Source organism: Oncorhynchus masou, chromosome 1 (genome assembly GCF_036934945.1).
Source record: "Oncorhynchus masou masou isolate Uvic2021 chromosome 1, UVic_Omas_1.1, whole genome shotgun sequence".
NCBI lineage: Eukaryota > Metazoa > Chordata > Actinopteri > Salmoniformes > Salmonidae > Oncorhynchus > Oncorhynchus masou.
The window spans coordinates 45,930,718-45,958,114 of NC_088212.1; the positions used below are offsets into that span (position 1 = coordinate 45,930,718).

The 27,397-nt window shown below is 42.4% G+C and overlaps 3 protein-coding genes across 5 annotated transcripts in view; 2 read left to right on the plus strand and 1 right to left on the minus strand.

Moving 5' to 3' along the window:
* fbxo21 (F-box protein 21) lies at positions 1-9,116 on the plus strand. 3 transcript variants are annotated; one of them, XM_064972867.1, is made up of 13 exons: positions 1-244; positions 2,024-2,159; positions 2,436-2,545; positions 2,817-2,938; positions 3,311-3,457; positions 3,751-3,887; positions 6,306-6,442; positions 6,666-6,845; positions 6,962-6,976; positions 7,078-7,210; positions 7,507-7,697; positions 7,979-8,136; positions 8,640-9,116. In XM_064972867.1, the coding sequence occupies exons 1-13, from the start codon at positions 18-20 to the stop codon at positions 8,915-8,917; spliced, it is 1,971 nt and encodes a 656-aa protein (XP_064828939.1). In that variant the 5' UTR covers positions 1-17; the 3' UTR covers positions 8,918-9,116. The 3 variants fall into 3 exon arrangements, with proteins under 3 accessions (XP_064828939.1, XP_064828951.1, XP_064828945.1); XM_064972879.1 differs by having other exon boundaries at positions 2,451-2,545; XM_064972873.1 differs by lacking the exon at positions 6,962-6,976.
* A 1,487-nt stretch (positions 9,117-10,603) lies between these two features.
* LOC135545265 (calcineurin B homologous protein 3-like) lies at positions 10,604-24,667 on the plus strand. The gene is made up of 8 exons (XM_064972896.1): positions 10,604-10,831; positions 19,608-19,677; positions 20,649-20,729; positions 21,006-21,145; positions 21,604-21,665; positions 21,870-21,977; positions 22,631-22,678; positions 24,584-24,667. Exons 1-8 carry the CDS (start codon positions 10,768-10,770, stop codon positions 24,665-24,667), a joined length of 657 nt encoding a protein of 218 aa, XP_064828968.1. The 5' UTR covers positions 10,604-10,767.
* The window catches only part of fbxw8 (F-box and WD repeat domain containing 8), a 31,887-nt gene continuing 29,070 nt past the window's right edge, over positions 24,581-27,397 (minus strand). Inside the window, exon 11 of the mRNA XM_064972888.1 lies at positions 24,581-27,028. Coding sequence (XP_064828960.1) covers positions 26,863-27,028 — 166 coding nt within the window. The 3' untranslated portion in view covers positions 24,581-26,862. The remainder of the gene's footprint in view (positions 27,029-27,397) is intronic.

Sequence of the window (27,397 nt, forward strand, 5' to 3'; positions counted from 1 at the left end):
CGGAGTAAACAGTAAAGATGGCGACATCTGGAGCAGGAGGAGAGGGGTACTCCGGCCTGAACGGGATCGTTTCCGAGACAGAACACAAAATAATGACAGACTTACCGGCCGAGTTACTCGAGTACATCTTATGCTTCCCTGTCCTCAAGCATGTCGACATTTGCAACGTTTCCTGCAGCTGCAAGCGGTTACACGACGTTTGCCACGGCAGGGGGAAGGTCTGGGGACACCAGTACAAACTCAGGTGAACTGACATTAGCTTGCTTGCATAATCCCACGAGCTAGCTAGAGACGTAGCTATCTAATGCTAGATGGCATCTAAATCGCAATTGCCCCTCTAAAATACGAAATTATTTCTAGCAGTACAGTCAGCACATATCCGTCATAGCGAGCTACTGTCGCAAGGGAGTTGTCAAACGGCCGTTGACATTCGGCTGATGCACCAAATTCGACATCACGCAAAGTAACGTTAATAGCTAGCTAGCTAGCTAACGAACGTTATGTATCCAGCCTAGCTAGGTAGCTACCATGTCCAGGGGCTTATATAAGAAGCTACTAAAATATCTAGGTCACAATTAACAATTTCAGAATTCATTAAAGTTGTGTGACCTTGAATGCTTGGAAATTGTGATTGAGGTCTTGTGCAGTTCTTGCCAAACATCAGTTGGCTTGCTGGTAGTTTTCTTTCTCTGACTGAGTCCCCTGTATGGTTAAAGTTATGGCAAACCACTGCTGATTTTGAATCTATTGGAATAATTATTTGTAAGCCAGCCACTTGTTACTTCATAGTAATTAGACCTTAAAGAAATGTTTAGTGTCATTCTGTACCATGCAAGTGATGGGATAATAATAAACGTAGCAAAAAAGAAATGTCCTTTTACTGATAATTGTGTTTATTTTCAGCAAACCTAAGATGTGTAAAATATTTGTATGAACATAACCAACAATTTCAACAAATGAGACAAACTGAAGTTCCACAGATATATGACTAACAGAACTGGAATGTGGCCTTGAACAAATTGGGGGGGGTCAAAATCAAAAGTAACAGTCAGTATCTGGTGTGGCCACCAGCTGCATTAATTACTGCAGTGCATCTCCTCATGGACTGCACCAGATTTGCCCATTCTTGCTGTGAAATGTTACCCCAGTCTTCCACCAAGGCACCTGCTAGTTCCCAGACATTTCTGGGGGGAATGGCCCTAGCCTTCACCCTCTGATCCAACAGATCCCAGACGTGCTCAATGGGATTGAGATCTGGGCTCTTTGCTGGCCATGGCAGAACACTGACATTCCTGTCTTGCAGGAAATCACGGACACAGAACAAACAGTATGGCTGGTGGCATTGTCATGCTGGAGGGTCATGTCAGGATGAGTCTGCAGGAAGGGTACCACATGAGGGAGGAGGATGTCTTCCCTGTAATGCACAGCGTTGAGATTGCCTGCAATGACAACAAGCTCAGTCCGATGATGCTGTGACACACCGTCCCAGACCATGACAGACCCTCCACCTCCAAATCGATCCCTCTCCAGAGTACAGGCCTCTGTGTAATGCTCATTCCTTCAACGGTAAACATGAATCCGACCATCACCCCTGGTGAGACAAAACCGCGACTCATCAGTGAAGAGCACTTTTTACCAGGCCTGTCTGGTCCAGCGACGGTGGGTTTGTGCCCATATGCGACATTTTTGCTAGTGATGTCTGGTGAGGACAGGCCTTCAAGCCCTCAGTCCAGCCTCTCTCAGCCTATTGTGGACAGTCTGACCACTGGAGGGATTGTGCGTTCCTGGTGTAACTCGGGCAGCTGTTATTGCCATTCTGTACCTGTTATTTGGATTTTTACGAATTATCTTTGAAAGACAGGGTCCTGGAAAAGGGACGTTATTTATTTTGCTAAGTTTATTTATGAATTTGCACCCAACATCCATTAGCCTACTTGTTCACTGAACTCAACTCTCTACTAATCTGACACATACAATGAAATTCACTGTATCTGACTGCAATCTCTTTTCCTACACTCCCCAGATGGCCAAGATTGCAGAAGCATTACCGCCAGAATGAGTGTTGCGATTGGCTGAAAGAATACAGAACGCGACACACTGTTGGTCTACAAATACGACGAACAGTTGTATCCATCTCAAAGAGATTCTTCACGGAAGTTGTAAGTAATGACATTAGCAGTAAGCTGTCATGGTTATTGCCATTCTGACTTAGCCAGGCTAGTTTTTGGAGACTGAACAAGTGTTACTAACATTGTAAGAACTTGTAAAGAAGTTAGTGACAGTTGTCTCTTGGCCATACTAATCCACCACATCATGGTGTCTGTGATTTAGCTGCTCTGCGCAACTGCGCACGTGATCATGTGTTTTTGTGTGTGTGTGTGTGTGTGTGAGGTTGGCTGGCCTGGTTAGCACTAACCCAGAGATCTGTAACACAGCCTTGCGTTGGCCAGGTGTTGGGGGACAGCTTTGCTGAGATTGAGTCCCTCGGGGCCCCTGAGCACTTCTGTGAAGACGAGCTGCTTTCCATACTGAACTCAGATAGGAGGTAAGAGCCATGTCTACACTCCAGTCCAGCACAAAAATCTATCTTTGGTCATTGGTTCTGTTTTATGTGTTAATGCTCCCTGGAGCTTTGTTTTTATGTCCATTGTAACAATCTTTTTTTCTCCATCTCTTCTCTCCCTCTCTTGCCTTCTCCATCACTCTCTCTCCCTATTAATCTCTCTCATTTTCACCTTGCTTGCCCTCTCTCACCTTTTTTCTTTCTTGTGCCTTATCTCTTTCCATCCCTCCTCTCTCTCGTCCCACTCCCATAGGAAAAGCCTGACACTGAAGTACTATGCAAAGAAAATCCTTTATTTCCTTCGCCAGCAGAACATTCTGAGGAGTTTAAAGATGTTTCTGGAGCAGCCTGCAGAGCAGCAGTCAGCACTAGAGGGTGAGTCATGAATATGGTGTACTTACTGTAGTACATGTGGAGTGGGCCTATTCATACACTGCATTTATATGTATCATACTCTCATGACTTGTATTCAGTGTAGGCCTAAATTAAGTAAGGCAGACAGATGAACATGGGCCTAGCCATACTTATTATTATTATTATTATTATTATTATTATAATACTGAGTGTTTGGAGAAGAAAAAAAACAATGGCCGTTTTCCCCCCATTGTGGTTTTTGAAGTCCTATGATTGCATCACCGTTAGCATTAAAACCCATAGAGAGAGAGTGTTAATATCAAAGCCATAAAGAAATGTAGTGTATAACCATGTGTCTTTTACAGTCCTCTATTGTCTCCTCTCCTGCTGTAGGAGCTGTGCTGGTGGACCAGTATTGTAACCCCCTGGCAGATGTGTCGTTGGACGGTATATCCTCCCAGCTGGAGGAGATCACTGACAAGGTCAAGAAGATGTTGCGGATGAAAAATTCCTCTCATCCAAGCCTGAGGGTCACACAAGGTTGGTCTGAGCTGGAGAGAAACACATGTTGGAATGTTCTGTTTGTCTCTCAGGAATTAATACAAAGAGCTAATATAAAGTCAGGCATTGTCAGACCTCAAAAGTAGTCTAATGTCGATTTTAGTGCATTTTCACGTCGACAAATTTAGATTTTGTAGTTAACTATCAAAGTTCACTATCTAACCTAGGAGCTTGTGAGTGTATTACATTGTACCATTGTATTTGACCTTAGTGCATTCTCAGCACCGTTCTTTGCTAATACTTAACGATGTGATCCTTTGTGTTCTGTCTAGGTGACTGCTTTGCTGTGGAGGACTTTGAGCTCGAGAGGCAGGTGGTGGTTGCCCTCAATGCTGTTTTGTACGAGCAGCTTCAGTACAAGGGCAACGAGTGTGATTACTACAATCCTCTCAACTCTTACATACACCAGGTAGGTGCTTTCATCGAGAGGCTATAGAGGTCTTGGATGGTGATTTACATTTGTGTCATTTAGCAGACACTCTTTTTCCAGAGCGATTTACAGTTAGTGCATTCATCTTAAGATAGCCAGATGGGACAACCCCCATATCACAGTTATACCAAGTAAATTCTTCCTCAATGAAGTGTCTATCAGCAAAGCCAGAGCTAGTAAGGGGGAAAATAGTTAAGTACGAGAATTTGGGAAAGTTGACACCAGACGGTGCTGCAGCGTTCTGGATTAGTTGCAGGGATTTGATGGCACAAGCGTGGAGCCCAACCAACAGCGAATTGCAGTAGTCCAGACGGGATGTGACAAGTGCCTGGATTAGAACCTGTGCCGCTTCCTGTGTGAGGAAGGGTTGTAGAATAGTGGTCACCAACCTTTTAAAAATTGGTTTCCGTTTTTTCCTCCCCAATTTCGTGATATCAAATTGGTAAAAAATTGGTAGTTACAGTCTTGTCCCATCCCTGCGACTTCCGTACGGACTCGGGAGAGGTGAGGGTCGAGAGCCATGCGTCCTCCCCGAAACACGACCCAGCCAAGTCGCACTGCTTCTTGACACACTGCTTGCTTAACCCGGAAGCCAACCACACCAATATGTCGGAGGAAACACCGTACAACTGGCAACCGTGTCAGCGTGCATGCGCACAGCCCAGGATCGAACCCGGATCTGTAGTGACGCCCTAAGCACTGCAGTGCCTTAGACTGCTGCGCCACTCGGGAGTCCCCCGGTCATCAATCAGTCCTCCAGTCAAGATACTTTTGCAGTCAAAAAGCAAGCTGAGATCTCAGAATACGAAAAAAATGAAAAAAGGGGTGCAAACCTTTAGGTCTTTATTGTTGGCTTCACTACAGAAATGTTTTGTGGTCGACGAGAAATGCCTTGAAGATCGACCAGTCGATCGCCCAGTTGGTGACCACTGTTATGGAGCATGAACCTGCAGGAGTAAGTCATTGCTTTGATGTTTGTAGAGAACGACAGGGTGTTGTCCATGGTCACACCAAGATTTTTTGCACTCTGGGAGGGGGACACCATGGAGTTGTCAACCATGATAGAGGTCTTGAAGCAGGCAGACCTTCCCTGTGAGGAAGAGTAGCTCTGTTTGAGGTGGTGGACTGACATCCAAGCTGAGATATCTGCCAGGCACGCAGAGATGCATGTCGCCATCTGGGTGTCATAAGGGGGAAAGGAGAAAAGTAATTGCGTGTCAACCGCATAGCAATGATGGGAGAGACCATGTGAGGATATGATGGAGCCGAGTAACTTGGTGTATAGGGAGAAGAAGAGAGTGCCTAGAACCGAGCCCTGGGTGAGACCAGTAGTGAGAGGATGTGGTGCAGACACAGATCCTCTCCACGTCACCTGGTAGAAGCGGCCTGCCAGGTAGGATTCATGAGTGTACAGAGCCTGAGACGCCCAGCGCTGAGAAGGTGGAGAGGAGGATCTGATAGTTCAGAGTCAAAGGCAGCAGATAGATTTAGGAGGATGAGAACAGAGGAAAGAGAGTCAACTTTGGCAGTGCAGAGAGCCTCCGTAGTACAGAGAAAAGCAGTCACGGTTGAGTGACCCATCTTGAAGCCTGACTGGTTAGAGTCAAGAACATAATTCTGAGAGAGATAGCGAGGGAGTTAGTCAGAGACAGAATGCTCTGACTAAGAAAATAAAGAAGGGATACCGGTCAGAGGGGTCAAGTGTTGGTTTCTCGTGGAGGGGAGAGACTCAGGACATTTTAAAGTCAAAGGGTCGGGGACAGTGGTCAGGAATGGGAGAAGTTCATGATCAAATGCTGCCGGAGTCCAGGAATTCCACTGGGTTGTGCATGCAGGGTACACTAAATTAGAAGGATTGCAGCCAAGGGGTGGGGAGCGTCTGTAAAGCCTACACAGAGAGGAGTGAACTGGGATAGAAAAAAGTGCATAGTTGCCAAAGCTACAAAAGAGCAAAATGAGATCATCTGAAAATAACTAGGTAAGATACTCCTGGTTGACGTGTCAACAATCATCTGCAAATTATGAGCAGTCAGCAGTGCACACACTTAGGCTACTGGGAAGACAGGCAGCACTTAAAGTAGATGGCCTTACCTAGCAAGAAGACCATACTAGACAACAACAGATTAAGACAAAAATTATACTTATCCATGCTAGAGATTCAAGGAGTCCTCCAGATAGAGCTATAGATGTTATCCTCGGCCTGTAAGCGTCTCAGAGTAGGATTGCTGAACTTCCTAGATCAGCACTCCTACTTTGAGTCTTTTTGAATATGGGCCCTTTATTATTTAAATAAAGTAAGTCTATTGATACTGTTATCCTCACCTTTTAATGGACAAAGTGGCTCTTTGAACTCTGTGGCTCTTCCTTACAGTCCCATGTCTTCTATTCCCTACCTAGGTGTTGCTCCGCCGGACAGGCATTCCTATCAGCCTGTCTGTCCTGTACATGACCCTGGCCAGGAAACTGGGGGTTCAGCTGGAGCCCGTAAACTTCCCCAATCACTTCCTGCTTCGCTGGTGCCAGCATCAAAGAGGGTAAGGGCCAGAGTGTGAGAGGAAGTGAACGTAAGGCATATACTTTAATGATCAGCCTTTAGTTCAGAACTTGTTCATGATTGGGTGAAATGCAGCATTGCTCTCCCAAAATGGCTGGGTTTCAATATACCCAATGTGGCATCGTCTGCGTTGCATACAAAAAATTGCCTCAAAGGTACTTATTTTTTTACTTGTATTGATAAAGCTACACATCTTATTCCAGGAGTGGGGACATCTATGACTTTGTGTACATTGACGCTTTCGGTAAAGGCAAGCAGCTGACGGCTAAGGAGTGTGAGTACCTCATCGGTCACCAGGTGACTGCAGACTACTACAGTGCCATCAGTACCACAGAAGTGCTGCTAAGGATGGTGGGGAATCTGCTCAACATCGGCAAGCGAGGGTAAGAGTTGTGGACTTAGGGATGTGATTTTTCTTAAACTAATCAATAACTTTTCTGACATCTTCTATCTGTACATCCAAAATCTTATTTTTCCTTATTTTCTATGTTGTCCTCAGGATCTCATCCTTGAGGTAATGTTAGGGTTAGAGTTGGTCAAAAATAAATTCCTACACTCAACTGTCGCTGCTCTGGTATGAAATACACAATGTTATCACTGTGCTGTGTCATGCAGGGAAGGCAATGAAAAATCCTACCAGCTGCTGAGAGACTCTCTGGATCTCTACCTCACCATCAACCCAGACAACGTTCAATACCTTCTACTACAGGCCAGACTCTACTTCCACCTGGGCATCTGGCCTGAGAAGGTTAGCATGATTTCTCAAGATGGCACATCATGAACCCAAGTACATGTAATTGGACCATATGCCTTTTACCTTGGATTTGATCATGTTCAAAGAGGCAGCACATTTAGTTTTATTTTATTGGGCAATCCATTTTTGTAAGAAACAATTTGTCTTCTATCATTTGGCTATTGGTCTGCTTCTCTAACATCCAGGACTAGCTGCCTCTACTTTCTTACTACGGTGCAGAGGACAAGTTTCCCCAACTGATAATGACTGGTGTCTGCTTGATGTCTCATCCCTCTCACTTCCTCCTCCAGGTCCTAGACATCCTGCAGCACATCCAGGCGTTGGACCCGTCCCAGCATGGGGCGGTAGGCTATCTGGTGCAGCACACCCTGGAGCACATCCAGCACAAGAAGCACCCGGTGGAGCCAGAGGTGAAGAGACGCAGCGCCCCCGAGCACGTAGAAGTGCAGTACAGCGTAGGCCTGATCATGAAACACAAGAGGTGCGTCTGAGTTCTGACGAGGGGCAGTCAGTCACTCTTTCCACTTCCTTTATTATTTTGGTCTTCTTTCCATCTGTCCATACTCCACTACACCTTTTCGATAAATGCAGACATTTGTTTTTTTAGAGTATCTATTTACTACATTCCCATGAGTTTAAGTTTGTATAGTATTGCCCTGTAGTGTGACTCGGGTGTTTTTGTATTGATAAAGCCCATGTGTTACACTGTACCCCATCTCTCTCTTGACACTGAGTGGCTGCCCCTTCCCCCCTCCCTGCCAGGTCTGGCTACAACTGTGTGATCTATGGCTGGGACCCCAAGTGCACCATGAGCCAGGAGTGGATCACCACAATGAGGGTCCACCAGCTGTCCAGCGGGGCCAACCAGCCATTCTACAACGTCTTAGTGCAGGACGGTACCTGTCGATACGCTGCCCAGGGTACGTCTCCTCTAGACACACTAACATACATTCTCATTGTGTCAGGGCAGTGGTAGTTAGTTAAGAAGGTGCTCTAAGATGTAAGAAACTTGACAAATGTAGTACTTGAAATGCTTATTGAAGAGTTATACATGCTGGATGAGTAGAATACCTATCTGCTAAGGTGTAAGCCTATATGTTTTTGCATTAACACACAGAATATGTAGCTGTCTTGTACAGCAGTGGTTCCCAACCTTTTTCGGTTACTGTTCCACCAACTCAATTTTGCTCTGCGTACCCCTGAAGTACCCCCTCATGTGCATTTTACCAGTAGGCCTATGGACTTATGAGAGACTTCTCAAGTACCCCCTGTGGATAGACCAAGTACCCCCGGGGGTCCTAGTATCCCTGTTTGGGAACTACTGTTGTACAGTAACTTGCCTCCACTCAGTTTAAGATTTGATGTCACATGATACGATACTTTTTTTTAAAGTATCTTTCCGCCTCTTTCTCCCATCTCCCAGAAAACCTGGAGCCTCATTCCGCTCCTCTGGAGATTGCCCATCCGGAGGTGGGCCGCTATTTCTCAGAGTTCCATGACAGCCACTACGTTGCCAACGAGGAGTTGCAGACACGCTACCCAGAGGACATGGCAGAGACCCTGGGCACCGTACGGGACCTCTACCACAGACTGACGCCCTCCTCAGGGCAGGCCTCAGGGCAACAGGAGAGCCCTAAAGGCACCGGGGACTCCTCCCAGGACCAGAAGAGCCAGGAGAACCAGGAAGCTATGCCCATGTAGCTTAGCGTCCACTACTTCTCTGCCCTTTCCAAAACAACCCCTAGCCTGTACCACCTAGGCACCTGTGTAGATCTGAAAGGATTGGATGGGTATAAACAATGTCAGAATTACAACTAGCCTATCATAGGGCATAGTGGAGCTACTACTAGACCCTTCAGCAGGGATAGATTCGGCCGCGAGCCGATTTCTTTTCTTTCTTTTTTTTCTTGAGGATCTGGAACATAATTACAAATCATTTGTAAACTGCAAATTGACCACAAGAAGCCCAACAGATATAATATTTGACTAAAACATAATAATTTCAAACCCTTTCTTACATTTGTATATGATCATATGTTTGGGAATACTTGAACTTATTTCCCAAATTAATATAACTTGGAGCTGATTTCCTGGTGTTTTTACAGTTTTGTATGTCCAACAATGAAAATGCAAAAAAAGATACATAAATATATATTTGGTTGCTCAGAAGGTTTTAATTGGGGGGCCAAATAAAGCCACCTGCGGGTCAAATTCGGCCCGTGGGCCACCAGTTGGGGAACCCTGGGCTAGGGGTTGTTTCTAGATTTTAAGCCCCCTCTCTTCCCCATCCAATTCCTTTACTTGACAACGTCCTGTCCAGAACCATCAGGGCCCCTGTTCACAAACAATCTCAGAGTAGGTAGTGCTGATCTCAGATCAGGTCATAGCTGTCAGTATAATCATATTCACTGATCTAAAATGCTAAACTGATCCTAGATCATCACTCCTAGTCTAAAGCGATTTATGAATGAGTGCCCTGGAATGCTTCAGTACCTGGATCATGTGCTGTACCACCGATTGCCAACCAACGCCAGTAAAAGCCAAAACCCCTTTTCTCTCCACCTTCATCCACCTTCAAGAAGATTTACCAAGCTTGTCTCCTTTACTCTCGCTCTCCATCTCAATCTACTTTCTTCACCTTCCGTCAAGTTCTTCCCAGACCTGACCCCTAGGCCATCACCCTCTCTCTTTTACCTCCACATGAAACACTATCAAAATGAACGTTACAGTATGAAGCAATGTGAAAATTAACATTTATGTTACAATATCTCTTTCCATCTTACATTATAATAATGATTCATGCACTTACGAAAGAATGACTTTCGAATTTCTAGAACATGTTATACTTTTTTTCTGTACATTTCCAAGTAAAACATTGTAGGACTTTTAAGGGCTCACAGATGTGTTGAGCTGTGTAAAAAGAAAACCACTAGGACTACAATGACTTGAAACAGTAGTGGTGAGACTGGATGAAATGAAAGGAAAAAATAAAATGTTTCAAGGTTTATTTTGGTCGTTCTATGTTATTTACAACAAACTTTTGTATTGTGTCTTCAAGAGCTTACTAAAGAATAGACATTCTAGTAGCCTGTGTATTTTTTGACGAAGTAACGTTCTGATGAAATGCAAATTGTGCTGCAGTTGCTATTAATGACTAGTGGTTCATGTTCTAAATGTATGTATGTTCCAAATGTCTTTAAGGACAATTAATTGAATTCATTCTGCATTCACTTCTGGACAAATGTGTTCAGGACCTTGGTAATCCCAGAAGTGACATTTATTGGTCAACTAACTACACGCAGAATCTGCCCACGGGAGATTAGGACCTTGGGGATAACAGCAAAGCATCCCTCCCGACAGACCATAATAAAGAGTGCATGTGTTACTAACTTCTTTATGACAGCAGAGGGAATCGCTAGTTGGTAGGGAGCACAGTACAGTAGGAGCGCGAAAAGTCCACATAACTCGTAGATTCACCTGCGGCAAAGATCGTAGTACACTCTTGTAATAATTTCAATGCGCAAGTGTCGCTCTTTTGGGGAAAAACCGCAATGGGAGCCTCGCAGTCTGCGCGCACTGAACATGAGTTCCAAGATCTGGCTGATCGAACTGGATGTAAGTAGCCTGGGCTATATTATGCTCAAATTATAAGTGTTATTCAAATCAAAATGTATTTGTCACGTGCGCCGAATACAACAGGTACTTTAGAGTGAAACGCTTACTTACAGGCCCTAACCAACAGTGCAATGTTTTAAAGTAAAACATTGGTATTGTTGAACAATGGAGAAGTTAGGAAATAAAAAACAGTAAAAAGACTGAATAATAAAAAAGACAGTGAATATTAATAGCGAGGCTATATAAAGGCACTGGTTAGTCGGGCTAATTGAGGTTAGTATGTACATGTATGGTTAAAGTGACTATGCACATATGATAAACAGAGTAGCAGTATCGTAAAAAAGGGGGTGGTGGGACACAATGCAGATAGTCCGGGTAGCCAATGTGCGGGGGCACCGGCTAGTCAGGCTAATTGAGATAGTATATACATGTAGGTATGGTTAAAGTGGCTATACATACATGATAAACAGAATAACAGCAGCGTAAAAGAGGGGTAGGTGGGGGGGGGGGGCAATGCAAGTAGTTCAGGTAGCAGTTTGATTTCCTGTTCAGGAGTCTTATGGCTTGGTGGGAAAAGCTTTTGAGAAGCCTTTTGGTCCTAGACTTCACACTCCTGTACCACTTGCCATGCAGTAGTAGGGGTCCTCTGGGGTGGGTGGGGTCCTCTGACACCGCCTGGTGTAGAGGTCCTGGATGGCAGGCAATTTAGCCCCAGTGATGTACTGGGCTGTACATGCGACCCTTTGTAGTGCCTTGCGGTCAGAGGCCGAGCAGTTGCCATACCAGGCAGTGATGCAAAATGCTCTCGATGTTGCAACTGTAGAACCTTTTGAGGATCTCAGGACTGATGCCAAATCTTTTTAGTTTCCTGAGGGGGAATAGGCTAAGTCATGCCCTCTTTATGACTGTATTGGTGTTTGGACCATTCGAGTTTGTTGGTGATGTGGACACTAAGGAACTTGAACTCTCACCCTGGTCCACTACAGCCCTTTCGATGAGAATGGGGGCATGCTCGGTCCTCCTTTTCCCGTACTGAGCACGCACCCCTTAGGGGTTCCAGTGTTGAGGATCAGCGTGGCAGATGTGTTGTTACCTACCCTCACCACCTGGGGGCGGCCAATCAGGAAGTCCAGGATCCAGTTGCAGAGGGAGGTGTTTTGTCCCAGGGTCCTAAGCTTAGTGATGAGCTTTGCAGGTACTATGGTGTTGAACGCTGAGCTGTGGTCAATGAATAACATTCTCACATAGGTGTTCCTTTTGTCCAGGGGTGAAAGGGCAGTGTGGAGTGCAATAGAGATTGCATCATCTGTGGATCTGTTTGGGCAGTATACAAATTGGAGTGAGTCTAGGGTTTCTGGGATAATGGTGTTGATGTGAGCCATTACCAGCCTTTCAAAGCACTTCATGGCTACGGATGTGAGTGCTACGGGTCTGTAGTCATTTAGGCAGGTTACCTTAGTGTTCTTGGGAACAGGGACTATGGTGGACTGCTTAAAACATGTTGGTATTACAGACTCAATGAGGGACATGTTGAAAATGTCATTGAAGACAACTGCCAGTTGGTCAGCACATGCCCGGAGCACACGTCCTGGTATTTCGTCTGGCCCTGCGGCCTTGTGAATGTTGAGCTGTTACTCACATTGGCTACGTAGAGCGTGATCACACAGTTGTCCGGAACAGCTGATGCTCTCATGCATGCCTCAGTGTTGCTTGCCTCGAAGCGAGCATAGAAGTGATTTAGCTCGTCTGGTAGGCTCGTGTCACCGGCTGGGCTTCCCTTTGTAGCCTGTAATAGTTTGCCAGCCCTGCCACATCCGACAAGCGTTGGAGCCGGTGTAGTATGATTCAGTCTTAGCCCTGTATTGGCTCTTTGCCTGTTTGATGGTTCGTCGGGGGCATAGCAGGATTTCTTATAAGCTTCCGGGTTATAGTCCGGCACCTTGAAAGTGGCAGCTCTACCTTTTAGCTCAGTGCAAATGTTGCCTGTAATCCATGGCCTCTGGTTGGGGTGTGTTTGTATAGTCAGGTTGGGGACGACGTCCTCGATGCACTTATTGATTACACTGTTTCTATTGGATTATTATCAAATGCACACAAAAAAACAAATTTGATCTTGTCGCGAAAATAAATAGCTTATCCTTAGATGAAGGGACAAATAGCATAAATGCCTCAATTTCATAGTTCAAACTGGAATTATGAATTGCTTTGTAGTGAGTCTTCCGAAGAGCATACAATAAGACACTGTATTGTAGCTGTTTTCACATGAATAGACAATAGTTGGATTGTCCTTCTGTCATTCCATTAAAAATCTAAGAGTGGTAGGCTACTCCTTCCAAAAAGTTTAAAGGACAGATGGACAACTGTTTATTTAACAAGTTGAATTGAATGTCATGCTACTTGCCAATATGGTGCCATGTATGGTGAATTTCCTATTGGAGTAGAATTTGTGATGATTAAGAGTGCAGTATTACTGTAAATTATGTAACTCAAATCCATTGACAGTCAAATATCACACTATTTTTGGAAGTGACAAGGGTAAAAAAATATATGTTTTTTAAAAGTGGGTTAATTACTCATTTGTGATAGGATGATGTTCTGCAAATTTGGTCTGTTGCAACAACATTTGTTGTGCTTGGAACATTGATCTGTTCATTCTCATCAGCTGGCTTCTGTTATAAATGGGAGAACTGTGCTTCCTCCTCCCTCAGTGTAGAAGGATGAGAGAGGTCAATCAAGACATAAAGCAATACTCTGATTTCCAATGTTCAACATAAAATGTTTAGATTGTAATAAGTGTAATAACTTAATACAGCATGTTGGTTATCCACTGTGTGATAACTCCTAAAGTAAGATAATGGTGAAGAAAGCTATACAGGTGTGGTTTCGGAACCATGAAGGTTCAACCATGCTGGGCAGGTTCCAGGTGAGAGGCCAGACAAAACACCTGGCCCTCCAGGTTGGGGGTTGGGCGTGGGGCTAACAACCCCACCCAGGAAAAACCACCATGTTACAGGAACTGCAACAACTTCCAAAATTCAGGAAACTCTTGCCAATCTGTAGGCACTTTGACAGCTTTAGATGAAAGCCATACCCTGGAAATCGGGAGCTCGTTGAGGAGTTTTCTAGGGCCCATAACTACAGTCCGTCTTGGAGTATGGAACGTCTGCACCATGTTTGAAACTTCAAAAACAGCTCAAGTTATCAGAGAGATAGACAAGTACAATGTGGACATCCCGTGTGTAAGGGAAAGCAGATGGACTGGTTAAGGGCGCAAGGTGACAAGTGATGGCTCAACAATTTTCTTCTCGGGAAAGGACGATGCCCACCCCAGTGGTTTAGCTCTCATTGTTAGCGAAACAACTGCCAAATCTCTCTTGGAATGGGAACCCATCAGTGACCAGCTTATCAGAGCAATATTCAACTGCAAGGTCACCATCCTGCAGTGCTATGCCCCCACCAACGAGACAGAGGAAGAGGACAAGGATGACTGGTATGAGAAGCTACTGCAAGCAGTATCCAATGTCCCGCAATACAATGTGTTCCTGATAACTGGAGATATGAATGCGAAGGTTGGAGCCGATAACACCGACTATGAGCAGGCCATGAGGCAACACGGCTGTGGGACCGTCAATAACAACGGTGAAAGGCTTGCCGAGTTCTTCCTCAATAACAGCTGTGTGATTGGTGGCACACTCTTCCCTCACAAAGACATCCATAAATTAACAAGAAGATCTCCAGATGTTCACACTGTCAACCAAATCGACCACATCAATATCAACGAGACTTGCCAAAGGTCTCTATAGGATGTCAAGGTCCACCACCAGATGTCAACAGCAACCACTACCTGGTGGAAGCTGTGAGCCACAAATGCTGTAAAACAAGGGTGGAAAATATTCAACATCAACACCTTGCCTGAGATAAAGAAAGCTTTTACCATCGAGCTAAGACATTGCTTCAGTTCATTAGCCAAAGCAGAATATGAAGACCAGAGGGGTAATACTACAGATGTAGGATCTTAAATTTGATCCAGTTTGCTACAGCATGAAAGTAATCCTGCACCAAAAGGAAATGTGAATTATTATGTGGATTATTATAATTAATGGACGTTTTTGTAGGGGTGATATGTTTTCTTTTATACATTCGTAAGGGAAAATCAAGTTTGTAATTTACAATTAGACATTTCTAACTTCAGAAGCCTTTTTAAACCTCAAATACAATAACCATTTAAAAATGTCCTGCATTGCTGGAAAGTCATCCTGCAATAGGGTGATCAAATTAAGATCCTACATCTGTACAAAGCAGGATCACCTAGTTAGCCTGCTCACTTGATAAACAACCAGAAATAACTATTGCATTTCTGAGGGGTATATTACAAAGCAGGATCAATAAGTTAGCCAGGTATATATTCTGAAATAACTTTTTAAATTTTTTGAAAGATAAGCTAGAAATGGGTATTGTTTATTTGACTAAACAACCAAAAACTCATACCTATGTTTAGCTTTCTACAGTTGGCCAAAGTAAAATTGTTGAATGCAAAATCACCTAGGCTGATTGAGCGAGCACAGTAGCAACGGTCATCAAAATTGTTAAAATGTTTTACAAACAATTTTAATAAATGCAACAGTTGACCAATCGAACAATGGATGAAGATACTCCAAACTGCAATGTTTTTAATCCATCAGATATTGACTGTATTATAGCACATAAAACATTTTACTGGCACGGACAAATAATGAATCAGGGTTGGAGGATTTTGGTGGGAATTCAGGTATTCAATTTATTGTCAAATGTCACCTTTTCTTTCTTAGAATAAACTAATATAAACATTTTCAAATGGTAATCAGGTATTTTGTAAATATTGTGTGTTAAAATAAATACAATTATACGTGCATAATTTGCATAAATACACTGGGTGTACAGTATTTGCATATACAGTGCATTTAGAAAGTAGTCAGACCCCTTCCCTTTTTCCACATTTTGTTACGTTACAGTCTTATTCTAAAAATGGATTAAATAAAACATTTTCCTCAGCAATCTACATAATCTACAGCAATCCTCATAATGACAAATGAAAATTAGGATTTTAGATTTTTTTTGCAAATGTATTTATTATTTACATAAGTATTCAGACCCTTTGCTATGAGAATCGAAATGTCGGGAAACAGGGTGCATCCTGTTTCCATTTGTGGTAAATTAAATTGATTGGACATGATTTGGAAAGCAACACACCTGTCTATATAAGGTCCCACAGTTGACAGTGCATGTAAGAGCAAAAACCAAGCCATGAGGTCGAAGGAATTGTCCGTAGATCTCTGAGGCATGATTGCGTCGAGGCACAGATATGAGGAAGGGTACCAAAATATGTCTGCAGTATTGAAGGTCCCCAAGAACATAGTGGCTTCCATCATTCTTAAATGGAAGAACTTTGGAACCACCAAGACTCTTCCTAGAGCTGGCCGCTCGGCCAAACTGAGCAATTGGGGGAGAAGGGCCCTCTGAGTTCCTCTGTGGAGATGGGAGAACCTTCCTGAAGGACAACCAGCTCTGCAGCACTCCACCAATCAGGCCTTTATGGCAGAGTGGACAGACGGAAGCCACTCTTCAGTAAAAGGCAAATGACAGCCCTCTTAGAGTTTGCCAAAAGGCACCTAAAGGACTCTCAGACCATGAGAAACAAGATTCTCTGGTCTGATGAAACAAGATTGAACTCTTTGGCCTGAATGCCAAGCGTCACGCCTGGAGGAAACCTGGCACCATCCCTACGGTGAAGGATGGTGGTGGCAGCATCATGCTGTGGGGATGTATTTCAGCGGAAGGGACTGGGAGACTTGTCAGGATCGAGGTAAAGATGAATGAAGCAAAGTACAGAGAGATCCTTGATGAAAACTTGCTCCAGAGCGCTCAGGACCTCAGACTGGGGCAAAGGTTAACCTTCCAACAGGACAACGATCCTAGGCACACAGCCCATTCAATGCAGGAGTAGCTTTGGGACAAGTCTCTGAATGTCCTTGAGTGGCCCAGCCAGAGCCCGGACTTGAACCCGATCTAACATCTCTGGAGAGACCTGAAAATAGCTGTGCAGCGACGCTCCCTATCCAACCTGACAGAGCTTGAGAGGATCTGAAAAGATGAATGGGAGAAACTCCCCAAATACAGGTGTGCCAAGCTTGTAGTGTCATACCCAAGAAGACTCAAGGCTGTAATCACTGCCAAACGTTCTTCAACAAAGTATTGAGTAAAGGGTCTGAATACTTATAAAAGACTGAAATGTGACATTTACATAAGTTAGCAAAAATGTCTAAACCCCTTTTTTTTGCTTTGTCATTATGGGGTATTGTGTGTAGATGATTAGGGGAAAAAATGATTTAATCCATTTTAGAATAAGGCTGTAACGTAACAAAATGTGGAAAATTAAAGGGGTCTGAATACTTTCCGAATGCAATGTATTCATACATCAACATAAATGGGTGGAACTGGGCTGAAACCACCAAAAACTTGCTCTGTCTAGGCCTATCTGCACTAACCTGCGCTGTCTAGACTGCCTCATTAATGACTGTTGTTGTCACATTCTTTACATTGTTTGTGAAATCAGACATAATATCACTATAATCAGTGTTCATTTTTGGAAGTTGCTTTCATTTCAGAGCATCTAATTTGTAAACATTTCAACTCTATTAAATTATTACTTTTTTCAATTCAACAAAACAAACACCCATCAAAATAAAGTTATCTTTTTTGTGATGTTAGTGTAGAGACGATACGTTAAAAAGGTAGACTCAGCAGTGTGACATAGATGCAGAAAGTAAATAGCATAGTGGGTCGATTTCTGCAAAAACTGACCCCGTTTCACTGTGCTACCTGGGCGACACACTCATTTAATGTCTCACAAATACCTAGTCCTTGTCTGATAAATACTGATACTACTATAGCAACATGTCTGATAAATACTGATACTACTAGAGCAACATGTCTGATAAATACTGATACTACTATAGCAACATGTCTGATAAATACTGATACTACTAGAGCAACATGTCTGATAAATACTGATACTACTAGAGCAACATGTCTGATAAATACTGATACTACTATAGCAACATGTCTGATAAATACTGATACTACTATAGCAACATGTCATTTGATACTTAAGTGTCATTCCTACACAACATGTCTGATAAATACTGCCCATGCCTGATACTACTAGAGCAACATGTCTGATAAATACTGATACTACTATAGCAACATGTCTGATAAATACTGATACTACTAGATACTACTATAGAACATTTAACATGTATGATAAATACTGATACTACTATAGCATGTCATTTGCTTATTCAAGGATTTTTATTATCTGCTTGAAAACATGACTAACAAATCTGTTATCCTTCCTGTGATTACATTGTTGCAATAATTGCACTGATACCTCTGTTCACAAACATGGATTAAGAGTTGAGCCATGAGCTTGCAGTGCAAAGTCAAGGTTGTCTGAATACAGATGCAACTCAAAGGGTTGAGAGGGAAAACAGAAGAGTCTGAAATGCAATACGCAATATTGCTGTATTGCTGCATACACACCACCCACGTAAGTCTATAAACCTGCCTGTGCAATAGTTTAGTGTGTGGCATTGTTCTGTGTGGTTGCTGAAGCATTCACCTTCAGTTGTTGTTGCTACTGCAAACATTTATCTTGTTATGGGCATTTCCATGTCCCATAAGCACTAACATGTGAAGTTCATAGGAGCACATCACATTTGGTGTGAAATTAAAGCTAAGAGTCTATATATTGTTTTTTATTAAGGCATATATACATTCTTTAACTATTTCCCATCCTAAAAATGTAGAATAAGGCACTCATTTCTGGTCAAACAGATGGAAAAGGAGTCTTGGCAAACAGAAAAAGTCTTAATTCGGAGTAGATATTTAACAGAATTATTGGAAAATGTGGTGACAAAAAAAACTGAGGGAGATTTTACCTTAAGTATGTTATCAAATCTGCACTGTCATTTGAGTAAATGTGTTTTTGTAAAAATGTCAGTAGAAATTGATAAAAGTAGTCCTTGCATGCATGCGTGCATATGGTTTGTTTAACTTTTCAATCAATGGTTTTTGTTTGGCATACTTTTAAAGTGAAAAATAGAGTCTCACCGTCATTCTGTTACCATGAAATGATTCTTATGTGCATTCAACAAGCACTGTGAGGGCAAAGCACGTTCCACCTTTGAGGAGAAGTCAAAATAAGCACCATTGTATGCAAAGTTTGCACGCAAAGTAAAATATCACAATCTGTGGTTCTTTAACTGTATCTTGTAACCATAACATTAAAATGTTGTGCAAATATAACCCCCTGTGATCCTTTATTTCGAACATTAGCCCACAAAGAAGTCAATAATTCAAAGTTCCCTTTGAAAGCAAATATAATCTCACTCAAGTATGTTTGTTTTTCTATTAGGTCGATTATGCTTTTTTTATCATTATGCTGATTGTGTCGTAGGCCTATTGTTATCACAATTCTGGCCATTTCTGAAGAGGTTTATCTGTTCTGTACCCTTTTGCACCTGAATCCAAAGTTCATAATTTCTACAGGTCATTTACATGTTTTACACTTCAAAACCAATACATACCATACCAGAAAATATTTGGTAAAGATATCCAGCTAGTCTTGAAGGGTGGGGTGTCTAGAAATGGAATACCCTCAAGTTATTATGTCTTTAATAAGTCTTAAGTTGCTTATGCTAATTTACTCCTCCAAACTACTGTGATTGTTTCCATTCAGTTTCCCTGGAGCAGATTGGTAACCTCAACAAGAGATTCAGACAGCTGAGCAAGAATGAGGAGACACTAAGGTAGTGTCACCAACACCATATATTTACAGTACATCATCGGCTGTTACCCATCTCATCTATTCATATACTGTAAAACCATTCTGGAAATATTTTATGTATTTTGGAATTTACCTTCAAATATGTTACGTAAAATATAGTAGCAGTTCACTTACTGTATTTGTGAATGTACAAAATAGAATGTCACACAAAGAGTACAAGGTCAACAAATAAATGAAAGCACATCCTCTAAAGAGGGAAAAAGTTTTTGTTGTATTTCAAATGGCTTGTAATTCCACCCCAAAGAATACGTTACCATATTGTATTTTTGGAGTGACAAAATCCTTTTGACCACTAGTGGGTGCATGGTATTGTTGTTTCTGGCTACATTTGTGTTGTACCAATTTAATTGATATGTAGTAGTAGTACCCCATCAATTAAATGTCTATAGGGGACAGATTGGAATGGAAGCAAGTCTTAAACCTTTAATGGTTGAGTATTTGCCTTAATGGTTGAGTATTTGCCTTTGCTATGTAGTCACTGTATGGAAGCCTTTGTTAAATGCCTCTAGAAGTGTAAGTGCAACATTTGGTATTTTATAACACTTACATTTCTGGAGGCCTTAACACAGGCTTCAAAGTTGGCAGTCATTGATATGCTGTAATATGTAAACACATTACCTAGCAGCCAACCTGCTTGCAAAGACCACTTATCCTGGACATTTTCTTGATACCGTTCATTACAATTAAGCCTATACTGGAGACATTTGAAATGAAACAAGTATTTCTAATATGGTATTGTTGTTTCAAGGTACATAAACATATGAGGCGTGCCTTGTAAGAGGCTACATTTGTCCTACCTGTTAGTGAGAGGGCTGTATCAATGTAATTGATACTTGTTGACAGTAACCTTGGCCTTTGGCAAAAGGCGGTAAACATCTCACATGATAATATAGTTGTTACTAACATATTTTCATGTTATGTTTTCTTTTGCAGTCGACAGGATTTGGCGAGCATCTCTGCTCTAGATAACAATCCACTCCGGGCTCAAATTATTAATGCCTTCTTTGACAAAAGGTGATTATATAGCCGAAGTACAATATTGAAATCTCTCGTTTAATACATACTGTATTTACTGTCATTAACTGCGTAAACAATGTTTTTACACAGAGGACAGTTTTGTTCATGAGGTAATCAGTGATGCTGTAAAGGCCTTAGTTTTGAGGCATGTTCAACACAGGGCAGTCTGAGTGAATTCACATATACATGTAACTCTATACCTGTAGCCTTGGTAACCTCACCGGTTAGTCTGGTTTAACCAGACTAATGCCTCTCTGTGTTTACTTGATTTAGAAACCTCCGTCAGAATGAGGCGGGTACGGTCCAGGTGATTGGCTTTGAGGAGTTCCTTATGGTCATGTCTCACTTTCGTCCGGCAGCTATGCACATCACAGAGGAGGAGAGGAAGAAACTGAGGCGGGAAAAACTACGCTGTATGGTTTGGTGATGAGTAGAGTGACTTTGCTGAGACTTGTGTTTGTGCCCAGAGCTAATGCCTAGGCTTTAGCTCAGTGGGCTAATGTGGTCTTGACTGAGTCATGCAGGCAACATGTTTTATATAAGGGCTATTCTAGATAGAATTATAACATTGATTCAGTTCTCTAATCATACTCTAGTGTAGAGTCAAGATTGGTTCTGGAGTAGACCAGCCAGTCTGTCTTGCTCCTACTTATCATGGATGCAGCTCAGAAAGCCAAACATTCTCATAATCATGACTTCCTCATCCACTCTGATGTGAAACGAGCCATTAGGCCCCTATCCTGCCCCTGGAACCCTTCCCAGTCGATGATGAATAGAAATCATAGTAGAGACCTGTTACACTCTCTTTGGGGATAAAATAGTTAGTAAAAATGTCTTATTTTGCTTGTTCGTCTTCATTGTGTCTCTTCAGTTGTGTTCAACATGCATGACACAGACAGTGACGGCACCATCACTCTGGAGGAGTACAGACGGGTAAGGCCTCCCTTTTCTACTCTCTCCTCACCATAATCCTCCATGGGCCCCAGGGCGTGTATTCACAAAGCATCTCAGAGTAGGAGTGCTGTACTAAAATCAGGTTCTCCCTTGTCCATGTAATATGATTCATTATGATAAAAAAAAAGAAAGGCAAAACTGATCCTATGTCAGCACACCTGGTGTGCTCTTTTCTTCCTCTAGGCGGTAGAAGAGCTCCTGTCTAAGGCTGGCACAATCGGGCAGGAGACCGCAAAGGCCATTGCAGACGCCGCCATGCTGGAAGTTGCGAGCACCACAAGGGGCAAAATGGTAACGGGGGTTATCACTTAATCACTAATGTTCGTACCCTTAAGACCAAAGAGTTCATAAAGTGCGTGAGTGAGATACAACGATAACACAATTGATTACAGTGAACCACACCTTATTTTTAAGTGCAAAGAACTGCTCTGCTTTGTGCTGTGCCTAAGAACAATCCTTGGCCGTCTGTTATTCATGATAGTCCACAGGTCCTCATGCCTTATTGCTTAAAGTGGCAAACTGCAGTTCAAACAATAACGTGTGTACAATAAAATACAAAGGACATTTCATGCTGAAACCTTAATATTAAACACCAATGGTTTTTACTAAGTTGAGGATTTATATTTCGGGTCATTTGTACAGCTTTGTCACTATAATTTTTTATTTTTTAAATCATCTTATTTGATTATTTCATATATTGTACATGTGATAAGGCCACACAGAGAGACATATTATTAGCCACCCGTGATCATCTGAAGTACCCAAAAGGCCCTGAATGTCATTTTATACAATTCCAAAGAAACCTTGAAAGTTAACTCAATTCTGGTAGTTTACTCGTACATTTGAAAAGTTCCAGTAATATACCCTCCCTTTGCAACCCTATGTAAAAATTTATGTAGCAATTGTAGATTTCCCCTTTGAAATTGGGTTAATTTGTTTTTCAGGAACCTGATGAATTCTATGAAGGAATCACTTTTGAAAATTTTCTTCAGGTATGGTTGTATATATAGTACAGTATACAGTGAGTGTACAAAACATTTAGAAACAACTGCTCTTACCATGACAGACTAACCAGGTGAATCCAGGTGAAAAATATGGTCCCTTATTGGATGTCACTTGATAAATCCGCTTCAAACAGTGTAGATGAAGGGGAGGAGACAGGTTAAATAATAATTTTTAAGCCTTGAGACATGGATTGTGTACACAACATGACCAAAAGTATGTGGACACCTGCTCATCGAACATCTCATTCAAAAAAATCATGGGCATTAATATGGAGTTGGTACACCCTTTGCTGCTATAACACAGCCTCTACTCTTCTGGGAAGGCTTTCCACTAGATGTTGGAACATTGCTGCAGAGACTTGCTTCCATTTAGGCACAAGAGCATTAATGAGGTTGGGCACTGATGTTAGGCGATTAGGCCTGGCTCGCAGTCGGCGTTCTAATTCATCCCAAAGGTGTTTGATGGGGTTGAGGTCAGGGCTCTGTACAGGCCAGTCAAGTTCTTCCACACAGATCTCGACAAACCGTGTCTGTATAGACTTCGCTTTGTGCACAGGGGCATTGTCCTGCTGAAAAGGGCCTTCCCCAAACTGTTGCAACAAAGTTGGAAGCACAGAATCGTCGAGAATGCTGAAGCGTTAAGATTTCCCTTCGCTGGAACTAACTATTCTTCCTCCAACAAACTTTACAGTTGACACTAAGCATTGGGGCAGATAGCGCCAAACCCAATCCGTCAGACTGACAGATGGTGAAGTGTGATTCATCACTCCAGAGAACGCTTTTCTACTGCTCCAGAGTCCAATGGAGGCGAGCTTTACACCTCTCCAGCTAACGCTTGGCATTGCGTATTGTAATCTTAGACTTTTGTGCGGATGATCGGCCATAGAAACCAATTTCACGAAGCTCCCGACAAACAGTTCTTGTGCGGACGTTGCTTCGAGAGGCAGTTTGGAACTCGGTAGTGAGTGTTGCAACAGAGGACAGACGATTTTTACGCACTGCGCGCTTCGGCACTCTGAATGGCACACATGGCAGTCCCGTTCTGTGAGCTTGTGTGGCCTACCACGTCGCGGCTGAGCTATTGTTGCTCCTAGATGTTTCCACTTCACAACAACAGCATTTACAGTTGACAGGGGCAGCTCAAGCAGGGCAGAAATTTGACAAACTGACTTGTTAGACAGGTGGCATCCTATGACGGTGTGATGTTGAAAGTCACTGAGCTCTTCAGTAAGGCCATTGTACTGTCAATGTTTGTCTATGGAGTGTGCTCGATTGTATACACCTGTCAGCAACGGGTGTGGTTGAAATATCGGAATCCACTCATTTTAAGGGTTGTCCACATACTTTTGTATATATAGTGTATATGTGTGCCATTCAGAGGGTGAATGGGCGAGACAAAATATTTAAGTATATGGTAGTAGGTGCCAGAACTGTAACGCTGCTTGGTTTTTCACACTCAGTTTCCCGTGTGTATCAAGAATGGCCCACCACCCAAAAAACATCCATCCAGCTTGACACTGTGGGAAGCATTGTCAACATAGGCCAGCATCCCTGTGGAATGCTTTCGACACCAAGGAGGGTTCATGACCTGATGAATTGAGCCCGTTCTGAGGGAAAAGGGGAGGGTTTGGGTGGGGGAAAAGGTGCAACTCAATATTAGGAAGGTGTTCCTAATGTTTTGTACACTGTGTACAACCTCTTCCCCACTTCACAAGCTATTCAAATTGGCTATTGATATATTAGTTGAAAAAAGGAAATGCCATTTCACTTTTGAGTTATGCAAAAGAATGCTATTACAACACAGTGACATATGGTGTCTTAATATACTGCTATACTTTATATATTGAATACTGCTATATCAGTCTTATATTCCCCTACATGTTCTCCCCACAGATTCTTAAAACCTTCGATATTGAGACGAGGATGCACGTTCGCTTTTTAAACATGGACACTGCAACCATGCGATGTGGGAAATGAGTCCCGGTCTCCTTTAAAATACATCTGGTACTGATGTTTTTACAGAATGAATCTCTCCGGTCTTCCTCTGAGATGAAGCCAAATACCCTTTTTTAACTTATGAATGATTGATGGGAGATCATAATCCACTGTGATATACAGTGTCTTCAGAAAGTATTCATACCCCTTGACTTTTCCACTGCTCCAGAGTCCAATGGCGTCGAGCTTTGGACTTTTGACATAATGGGGTATTGTGTTTTGGCCAGTGACAAAAATGTCAACAATACGTTTTAAATTCAGGCTGTAACATAACAAAATGTGGAAAAAGTCAAGGTGTGTAAACACTTTCTGAAGGCACTGTAAGTGTACAATATTGTCTACATACCCTATGTTGTACATTTTAAAATGACAAACTATGCTGAACTATATTTGCATTTGCATCCATTTCAGTGCCGTGCAGTGTCCTTGCAGTATTTAGTGCTTGCCTGTGACTGAATACTAACATGCTTTCAGCTAAAAGTAAACACATACACCTCCAGTGCCCCAGATGAATCCCTTCATTACCACCCTCCGCACTCTCTCATGTCAGCGTTATGTATACATAACAGTACAGACATTTTGAATGCCTAGAGGTTCACCCGCCATGTGGATCACTGAGAGGACCGGGGTTGGCATCCAGGGTCACTTTTATTCTGGCTCTGTGAGGCACAGTGCATTCCGACAGGGCTTCAGAATACACGGAAGACTCAATTTATTTAGTTCACCAAGCTTCATTATTCCTGTGTCCTTTCAGTGAAGTCTCACCATTCTACCCTCTAAATCAAAGACCACTTACAAATAACCACGTTTATGTATTACTCATGCTGAAAACATTGATCCTTAAAATAAATGTTTAAACACATTAGATGAATATTGTTCTTTATATCCAAAGAACCTGTAATAGCCTTTGCAATAATGTATACACATATTGTAGTCATTAATTAAAAATAAAGAAATTATGAGATGAAGAATTGTTGGAGTTACTTGTGTTTTGCTTCCATCTTCGTGTGAAGATAGATAAGACTGACATCTGCAATTCCACTGAAGTAAATTAAGTGAAAGGACCATGTGGCCGTTGTTGCCCATCAATTTATGGAGGATGTCAGTACCAACTTCAATGTCTAGTTAAAGGTCCAATGCAGCAGTTTCTATCTCAATATCAAATAATTTCTGGGTAAAAATTAAGTACCTTACTGTGATTGTTTCACAGTAAAATGGTAAAAGATTAACAGAAGTAGCTTCTTAGCAAAGATACATTTCTCAGGCAAGAATTTTGCTAGGAATAACGGAGTGGTAAGGAGAAAACTGAAAATGGGCTAGTATTGGCAGGGTTTTGAAACCATCTTTCTTATTGCTCTATTAACTAATTTACAGCATGGTGATTTCACCAAACATCTATGCCACCAAAACAGGCTAACCAAACACTAAAAGAGCAATATCATCATGCTCAAATTTCACAACCTCAATGTGGAAATATATATAAAACACAGAAAAATCACATGTTTGACTGCACTGGATTTTTAACAAAAACATGATCCCATCATAAGATGAAATCCATTCAGAATTCATTGCTCTAGGAAAAAATTGCCAGATGAAATCAAACTCCTTAACAGTCCAAGGAAACACGAGCTTCTTTTAAAAATAAGGACAGCTACTAATTAAAAATCAGATTCAGTTTGAAAAATCAAAAGGATATATAAAAGCTGATTTGCTTTGTACATACTGTCTACAGGGCTGGTGGTAGGGGTCTGCAGAGCTGGTGGTGGTAGGGGTATGCAGGGCTGATGGTAAGGGTCTGAAGGGTCGATGGTAAGGGTCTGAAGGGCTGGTGGTAGGGGTCTTAAGGGCTTGTGGTAGGGGTCTGAAGGGCTGGTGGAAGGAGTCTGAAGGGCTGGTGGAAGGAGTCTGAAGGGCTGGTGGAAGGAGTCTGAAGGGCTGGTGGAAGGAGTCTGAAGGGCTGGTGGAAGGAGTCTGAAGGGCTGGTGGAAGGAGTCTGAAGGGCTGGTGGAAGGAGTCTGAAGGGCTGGTGGAAGGAGTCTGAAGGGCTGGTGGAAGGAGTCTGAAGGGCTGGTGGAAGGAGTCTGAAGGGCTGGTGGAAGGAGTCTGAAGGGCTGGTGGAAGGGGTCTGCAGGGCTGATGGTACTAAAAGTAGGGGTCTGAAGGGCTGGTGGTAGGGGTCAGTGAGAGGGGTGAGAGCCAGACAGGATGTCATAGGGCACGGCCAGGCCAATGTTGTAGTTGTAGCCAGATGACTCCACATAGTTGGACCTGCAGATGGGCAGAACATGGTCCTGGGAGGTAGAGTCCTCTGAGAAGTCATAGTGGCAAATCACTCCCCTATGTCTATAATGTGGACACACAAGAATTGGGGCAGTTAAAAAACAAAACAACAAACAGACTCTCATAGAATTAAACAAAGTATTCACATCTCTGGACTTTTTCCACATTCTGTTGTGTTACAGCCTGAATTTAAAATTGATTAAATTACGATTTTGTGTCACTGGCCTACACACAATACCCCATAATGTCAAAGTTTGAATTAAAAATGAAAAGCTGAAATGTCTTCATTCAATAAGTATTCAACCCCTACGGAAAGCCTAAAGTAAAAATGTGGTTAACTACTCACATAATTTATTTTTAATCATTTTATTTAACCTTTATTTAACTAGGCAAGTCAGTTAAGATTTTTTTTTATTTCCAATGGACGGCCTA